This window comes from Dipodomys ordii, unplaced genomic scaffold (assembly GCF_000151885.1).
Source record: "Dipodomys ordii isolate 6190 unplaced genomic scaffold, Dord_2.0 Scaffold44, whole genome shotgun sequence".
In the NCBI taxonomy this organism is placed as follows: Eukaryota; Metazoa; Chordata; class Mammalia; order Rodentia; family Heteromyidae; genus Dipodomys; species Dipodomys ordii.
Window position 1 is genome coordinate 7,835,619 of NW_012267260.1, and position 7,689 is coordinate 7,843,307.

Here is a 7,689-nt window from a genome sequence, read left to right on the forward strand (position 1 = left end):
TTTTTTTTTGGCCAGTCATGGTGCCTGAACTCTGGGCCTGGGCACTGTCCTTCAGCTCTTCAGCTCAAGGCTAGCGCTCTACCACTTGAGCCCCAGCACCATTTCCAGCTTTTTCTGTTTATATGGTGCTGAGGAATCGAACCCAGGGCCTCGTGCATGCAAGGCAAGCACTCTACCACTGAGCCACCTTCCCAGCCCTCGGGCTGTTTTTCTTGATGTCTCATTGCCTCTTGATTCCTGTTTCTCGCTCCCTTCATCTTTCAGTCTCTCTGTCGTTGAACCCATCTCTGATACTCTTCCTCCACCCCCAGCTGTGTGCAGCCTCACCAGATGCTGAGGATGCCTGGGACACAAGGCAGGGTGGCAGCCAGCAGCAGCCATCGCCAGTCCCGGATCAGGTACCCAACCAGAGCCAGCAGCAGCACTCCTCCTGTCCAGAAGATGGTGCTCAGCACTCCGGCCACCACCCGGTGTTCCACATCCAGCCACTCCAACTCTAGGCCCACGGCCAGGCCAGACACAGGAAGAAAGGAAGCGAGGCTCAGATGTGCCTTCTCACCAAACAATGGGTCCCCTCAGCCCTCCTGGCCTCCGGACCCTTCCCTGCCTCACCCAGTGGCAGCACAATGATGGTGAACCCGGCCAGGGCTGAGCCAGTGAGGGTGCGGGTGATGACAAACATGACGTAGCTGACGGAGGCTGCGGACACCAGGCTGAGCACCAGGGAGCTGGCATAGGCCACCAGCAGCAGCCGACGCCGCCCAAACCTGCCAGCAGAGGATCACCCAGAGTCAGTACCCTGTGGAGCCACCCCCAGCTGGCAGGGGGCAATCCCCCAGCCTGTCCCCTTAGTCACCCCGTGTTACACCCCACCTGTCAGACAGATATCCGAAGAGCACAGCCCCCACCAGCACACCCACAAAGAAGAAGGTGGACGTCAGTTTGCTGAGGCCTTTCTGCTCACAGACCAGATCCCACTGCAAAGACAGATGGTCAGGAGCTCCAGCGGGGTGAAGCCCCCTCCAGCTGGCAGAGCCCCTCCTCTCCTGACCCTGGGGGTCTTCTGCAGCACCCAGCCCTGCCTGTCTCCTTCTTCCCAAGGGTTTTGACCAGAGAGCATAAGTTCTGTCTGCCCCCCACACACCCAGGGAGACTCTACCCCACCCGCACGGCATGGGGCATAGATCCAGATGGATTGCACAAACCACAGATCTAGTATCGGAAAAGAAGACAGAAATAGGGAGAAGGGAGGCCTCTGTGGATCCTCCACTTCTCACTGCAGAAATGTCCTTCTCAACTCTTTGTTCTGACTCCCAGAAACCCCTTAGCCCTTCTCCACCTTCCTCACCCCCCACGGGTGAGTTCTTACAGGCCACAAACTAAATTCAGCGCTTTATCTTCATAGACCCTAGGTCCAGATGGGTAAGCTGGGCATCTAGGGGGTGAGGAAATATATCGAATGGCCACACAGCAATTAGCCCACAAAATGGCAGGCCCATCCTGCTCACCTGTCTCCCCCCCCCACACACACCCCTGCTCTCGGGTACCTCAGTTGCAATGGTGGATGAGAATTCTGAGCGGTCATATTCCCAGCCCTGGGAGCAGGGCACTGTGGAGGGTTGGCTTTCCAGGTCCCCAGGACTCTGCATCAGTCCCCCCAGGGTGGTGTTGGGGAGAACCCAGGGGGAGGCAAATTGAAGACAGGAGCTAAATGTGCCGTCGGGCTCCCTGGGCAGGTGGGCCTCCAGCCATGCGTCCTGGTGGCTGAAGTTGGCCGGGGCTTGAGGCAGAGCGCAGTGATGGGCGGGTGTGGTAGACAGGAAGACAGGCAGTAAGAAGTGCAGGGGTAGCAGCACTCGAGGCAGGGCCAGTAGGAGCAGATTCCGGAGCTGGAAGGGCCCAAAGCCACCCACCTTGTCCAGCAGCTCCTCAAAGCCCATGCTGCCCACCCACTGGCTGCTCCCAGTAGTAACTAGCACCGCTCAGCCTGCTCACCACATGGACCCTTGGACTCTGGAGGTGGAAGTCAATAGATGGAGGAGTAGAGAATCTGCAGCCAGAGCCAGCCCTTAGGGGCTGGCCCAGGCCTGGGCCCTCCCCAGCCACCGCATCTCCAGGGATTCCGCCTGTCTAGTCTAGCATGGAGGAGAGGGACTGCCACCCATTCAAAGGTCACTGATACCAAGGTGGCGGCCCTTACACATTGGTGTCCAGAGACTAAACAAGGAAACAGGGGAAGGTAACTGGGTGGGAAGGAGGTGAACACCACCTAGCCCAGCAGTAAACAGAGCTACAAGGGATCCTAGGAAAAGGGGCATGGTACCAGCTCCCCTAGACGCCCTTTGCCCGGTGAAGCTAGAGGTCAACCGTATCTATTTGCAGCCACAGGCAGTCTGGCCTACTAGGGTTCAGGACTGAGGACTGGGTCTTCACCGGTGAAGGGCTCTTGTGGCTAGGTAACGGAGTTTCCCTGGATTCCTTGTCTGCCTGGAGCTGAACCCCTGGCCTGAGTGCCACCAGGACATGCACTGGCCTGGCTGGGGAATCCTGCTCTCATCCGTCCCCCGTCACTCAGGACCCTTCCCTGTCCGTGGGCCCATCCACCTGACGTCACCCATTTCTAGATGACCCCTGCAGCAAATGCAGGACAGAAGCCAGCAAAGTCAAGTTATTCTAAGCTGAGTGTCACAGACACCACGCAGGCAACACTGGAAGATTGCCCAGTTGTGTCCCAAGATTTTCAAATGAATTTCCAAAGATGTTCTTTGGAAGCTAAAAAACAAACAAAAAACTTTGGAAACCACTAATTCAATCCAGTTTTGAACAGATAGTGAAACCAAAGTTGGGGACCTGCTGGGGTCACACTGTGACTCAGAGCTGACTGGAGGACCGGAAAACACACCAGCCCCAGACTTTCACCCTTGTCCCAAGATGCTCTCTGGAGATGTACCAGTCAGTTGCACACTGGGTCTTCAGAGAAGGTGGGGCTTTGTTTTGGAGCCTGAACAGTGCTCTGTGTCTGGTGTAGCCACTGGGGCATGTAGGATTCAGCACGATTTTAATGTATTTGCTGATTCTAAGAATTTCCCCTAGAATTAGAGCTGGAGGCAAAAGTTATAGCCAAGATGTTCATTTGGGCACTATTTGAAATAGTGGAAAAAGTTGCAACAGCCCAATGAAAAGTCAGTGCGGAAATGGTTAAAAGACTTTGGAAGCCGGGCACTGGTGGCTCACACCTGTAATCCTAGCTACTCAGGAGGTTGATAGTTCAAAGCTAGCCCAAGCAGGAAAGTCCATGAGACTCTGATCTTCAATAAACCACTGGAAAACCACAAGTGGTGGCTCAAGTGGTAGAGTGCTCGCCTTGAGCTGAAGAGCTGAGGGACAGCGCCCAGGCTTTAAGCCCCATGACCGGAAAAAAAAAAAAAGATTATGGGACATTTGTATCATAGAGTATTACATAGCCATTAAATAGAACATAAAAGAATAAGGGAATATGAATAATATCAAAAGATGTTACATCTATATATGAAGATGGCATGAGAACTCTTACTGAAAGGTGTAAAGGGAATGAGGAGATGGGCAGACAGAGCAATGGGCAGACAGGGCACTGTTCTGATTAAAATAAAGTACATGCATATGTGAAAGACCATGGCAAGCCGGGCGCGGGTGGCTCACGCCTGTAAGACTAGCTACTCAGGAGGCTGAGATCTGAAAGTCATGGTTCAAAATCTGCCCAGGCAAGCAAAGTCCGTGAGACTCTTATCTCCAATAAACCACTAGAAAACCGGAAGTGGCACTGTGGCTCAAGCGGTAGAACGTTTGCCTTGAGCTGAAGAGCTGAGGGAGAGCGCCCAAGCCCAGAGTTCAGGCCCACGACCAGACCAAAAAAAAAAGAGAGGGATTGGGGAACACTTAGAGACAGAAGTCAGCCCTGGCCAAAAACAAAAGTCTGTGACAATCCATCTCTGATTAACCAACAAAATGATGAACTGGAAGTGTGGTTCAAATGGTAGAGTGCTGGCTGTGAGTAAGGAAGACCAGTATGAACTCAAGCTCCAATACTGACGCAAAACAAAAACAAAAACCTATCTTAATAGGATCTAGCAGAGCACCCCATAATGAAAGACACTATATCCACTGAACTGGGCCTGGTGGTGCCCATCTGTAACACTAGTGCTTAGGAAGCTAAGAAAGAAGGATTGTAAATTTGAGGCCAGCCAGGATGAACTACATAGCCAGACTGTCTCAAAAAAAGTTTTCACTAAAACCATAAGTTGAATAAAGATTATAAACTGTCTTGTCAGATTTTTTTTTAATATCAAATGAGTTTAAACCAATGTTTTCTTTTTTTGTGTGTGAGGGTCTGTGGGCTTGAACTCAGGGTCTAGGTACTAAGCTTTTTTACTCAAGGCTAGCACTTTACCATATGAGCCACAGCCACTTTCAGCTTTTTTATTTTTATTAGTTAATTGGAGATAAATCTCATGGACTTTCCTGTCTGGGCTGGCTTTGATCTGCGAGCGTCAGATCTCAGCCTCCTAAGTAGCCAGGATTACAGGCTTGAGCCACCAGTGTCCTGCTGAGTTTGAACCAATCTAGTGAAAAAGCTCCCAGTTTTCAGTACTTTTGGGGTTTCAGCTTTACAAAGCAAGGTTTCACGAATGATCTTGGACACTGTGTGTGTGTGCACAAGAAGTAGACACACAGGGTAAAGTTCGTCTGCGGAGTGGATGGGATCTGCTATCGTAACGTTCTGTGAGCCACTGCCCTTCGGGATCTTCCAAGCACTTGCTTTGTCGGCTACCTTTGGGGCAACGTGGAGTCTCTCCCTCCTGCTGTGCATCCAGCAAGACATAGAGCTGGCTCTCAGCAGGGACAACCAGGGGCCCAAGAATACTAGCTTTGCTATCAGGGGGATAACAAGACAGCTGCCTTCGGCCTGTGTGGTCACCTGATCAAATTTCCTCTACTGCACCAAAGCTCCTATCTCCTCTGAACTCCTGTTTGTCTCCAAACTAGTCCCTGCCCCTTTGCTCATAACTAGCACTCCTCACTCCATCCCTTGGGAGGGAGGAGGAGGACACCCTGCCCTCCTTAAAGGGAAGAAGACTCCAGGCCAAAAGAAACAAAGGTCCACAGGCTTTTTAATGGTGTGATGGCTACTTCCCTTCCAAGACCCGCTCTAATCATGACAGCAGCTTCCAGAGAGTCCGATGGGGATGGACAGGTGCAGGGCGGGCGGAGGCCATGCAATGTTTGGGACAGGTGTGTGTGTGGGGGGAGGTGTTACATTCTGTTTGGCATGTAAACATTCTTGGTGGCTTCCTAGGGAGGGGGGTGGCTACTCCCTGTCCCCCTCCCCTCGCCCAAAGGCTGAGCAGGGCAGGCCCCTGCGAGGAGCCGGGAGAAAGCAGGGTGCCATGTGCCTGGCCCTGGCCCTTCTCCTGTGCCCCTCTGACATGGGGCGTGGCGGGGGGGGGAGAGGGCAGCAAGGGAGGGAAGGCGTGTTCTGAGGAGCAAATCCTATGTCTGAGCCTGTGACAGAGGCTGTCTGTGATGGCAGGGGCGGTGCTGGCACAGGCGGAGGGGTCCAGTGACACTCTCAGAGAGGAGGGGCTCAGGACCTGGGGGGGCCTGTTGCAGCTGCAGGGAGGGACACTGGAAGATGTGGGTCCCTCTGCCCTGGGGGGTAGGGGCAGACAGTCCCCTAGCTGCCCCCTCCACTGCCCTCCCTCCTCCCCACTCACCTGGGGACATTCAGTGACTCAGAGGCCTGAGGTCACATGAGAGCCCTAGCAAGGTCCGGGATCCCAAGGGCGGACGGGTTTTGGATCTCTGCCAACTCTGGCGCTGATGGCAGCTGGGGACAGGGTAGATGGGGAGAGGGGACAGTCCCCTCCCCAAGCCAGGGTAGCGTTGGTCCTAGGGCAGAGGTGAGGCTGGGGGCCCTACATTCACGGTTCGTTTGGTGGCAAGGACCTGGGCACCGGGGTCATGCCCCGGTCCCGCCTGGCATGAGTTGATTGTCGTTCAGAGCAGCCCTAGGCGGGAGTGGCAGGGCGCGGCCTTCTTCCAGCCTCTGCGGACCCAGAGGGCAGTTGAGGGCCTTGGCTGACAAGGAGGGCTGTGTGTGAAGAGGTTTCCTGAGTGTTCTGGGAGCTTCTGCATCAGCATGGGATGGACCTGGAAGGCCGTCCACCCTCGTGTCCTTCCCTGGGCTGCTCTGCAGAAAGGCTACCCTCTTGGCATGGAAGCAGCTGCCCAAGCCCGCGGGCTCTCAAGCAGTTCAGCTGGTGCCACCAAACTGCGTGTGGGCCTCCTTCTGGCGATGGTGGGCAAGCGTGGCCAGGCCACAGGGACGTGCCATGGCCAGCCTGCCTTCTCCCTGGATGTCTTAGCTTACCCTCTGTGGCCAGGAGACAGGCTGCCGGCGAGCTGAGGATGGAGGAGATGTGGGGGGAGGGGGTCTGGTGGGGGGAGAGGTCATGGTGGGGTGGGGGGCACAATCCTTATGGAGCATGGGCTGCACGGCTGGGCTCTGGGCTCGGGGTCCAGGCTGAAGGGTGAGCAGAGGGAGGGAGGGGGGGAGGGTGGGCGCGGGGTCGGGGCTGGGCACCTATCACGGGACACACTGGAAGGGACAAGGGCCTTTCTGCCTCGGGGGCGGCGGTGAGCCGGCCGCCCTGTTTCTGTTCTTCTGTCCCCTGGGGGAGATGCCGCGGCTCAGACCCCTCCCCGCGCAGGGAGGACGCGCCAGGACCGGGTCCCCACATCTCCCAAGGGCCACACAGAAGGTGACGGCCCCCAACTGCTGTCCTGGGGCGAAGGGCTGGCTGCGGCTGCAGCAGGCCGCGCTGCGGGCAGGCGGGCAGGCGGCGGCGAGAGTTCCTCGTGGAAAGGGATCCTGAGCACTGGGCGCGGCCACGGCGAGGGGGGAACCTTCTCCAAGACTCCCTCCAGGCTCCGTGGGAAACCTTTGCCCAAGACGAGCCCTCAGGGCAGGGGCTGCCCCCCACCCTTACCCCCGGGGGCCCGGGAACCGGCCCCGCCACCCCACCTTCCCAGCCCGGCAGCTGGGCCGTCACCCCGACACCAGGGCCACTGTGGGGAGCAAGAAAGCAAATTCCACTTCCGGAATTTGAGGCTGTTTCTCCCAAAGAGTGGGGGGTGTTGGTGGTGGGAGGCGGGCGTGGAGGGGGGCGAGGCGCTGCGGGGTGGGGGGTCAGCAGAGGGTCCTGGGGCCCCCCGCGGAGGGCAGCCAGGGCCTGGTGGGGGGGGCAGGGGGACAATCCCCAGAAGTGGAGTCCTGGGTGGAAAGTGGCTGAGCCTTCCCGGGGCGGCGGCGGAGGGGGGACCGGAGCCCCCTCCCCCGGGACGCGGACCGCCCGAGGCCGGCGGCTGGGCGGCGGCCTGGCACAGGTGCTCGCGTCCCGGCGGGTGCGGGGGGAGGCGGGGGCCGCGGTGGCGTAAGGCTGTGCTGGGAGCTGGCCGGCTGCGAGTGTGGGGGGCCCGGCGAGGGCTGGGGGCGCCGCGGAGAGCGCGCCGGGCGTCATTATCTGGTCCCTGCCCGGCCTTCCGCGGCCCCGGCCCGGCCTTTGGTTGCTGCGCGCTGAGTCTGGAGTTTCCCTCGGGGTCCTTTCTTGGGGCCCGCGGGAGTGGGGGTGCTGTCGGGCGGGGCCCGGGCCG

At 57.5% G+C, this 7,689-nt stretch overlaps 2 protein-coding genes across 3 annotated transcripts in view; both read right to left on the reverse strand.

The window, feature by feature from the left end:
• Window positions 1-2,006, reverse strand: part of Slc22a7 (solute carrier family 22 (organic anion transporter), member 7) — an 11,963-nt gene extending 9,957 nt beyond the window's left edge. Inside the window, exons 1-4 of one of the 2 annotated variants that reach the window (XM_013019276.1) lie at window positions 1,914-2,006; window positions 874-977; window positions 613-767; window positions 328-496 (exon numbers count right to left, since the gene is read on the reverse strand). In XM_013019276.1, coding sequence (XP_012874730.1) covers window positions 328-496; window positions 613-767; window positions 874-977; window positions 1,914-1,940 — 455 coding nt within the window. In that variant the 5' untranslated portion in view covers window positions 1,941-2,006. Of the gene's footprint in view, window positions 1-327; window positions 497-612; window positions 768-873; window positions 978-1,547 lie in introns of both variants that reach the window. The other variant, XM_013019275.1, reaches the window with a different exon arrangement.
• A 5,451-nt stretch (window positions 2,007-7,457) lies between these two features.
• Ttbk1 (tau tubulin kinase 1) overlaps window positions 7,458-7,689 on the reverse strand; it is a 36,406-nt gene continuing 36,174 nt past the window's right edge. Inside the window, exon 15 of the mRNA XM_013019091.1 lies at window positions 7,458-7,667. Coding sequence (XP_012874545.1) covers window positions 7,556-7,667 — 112 coding nt within the window. The 3' untranslated portion in view covers window positions 7,458-7,555. The remainder of the gene's footprint in view (window positions 7,668-7,689) is intronic.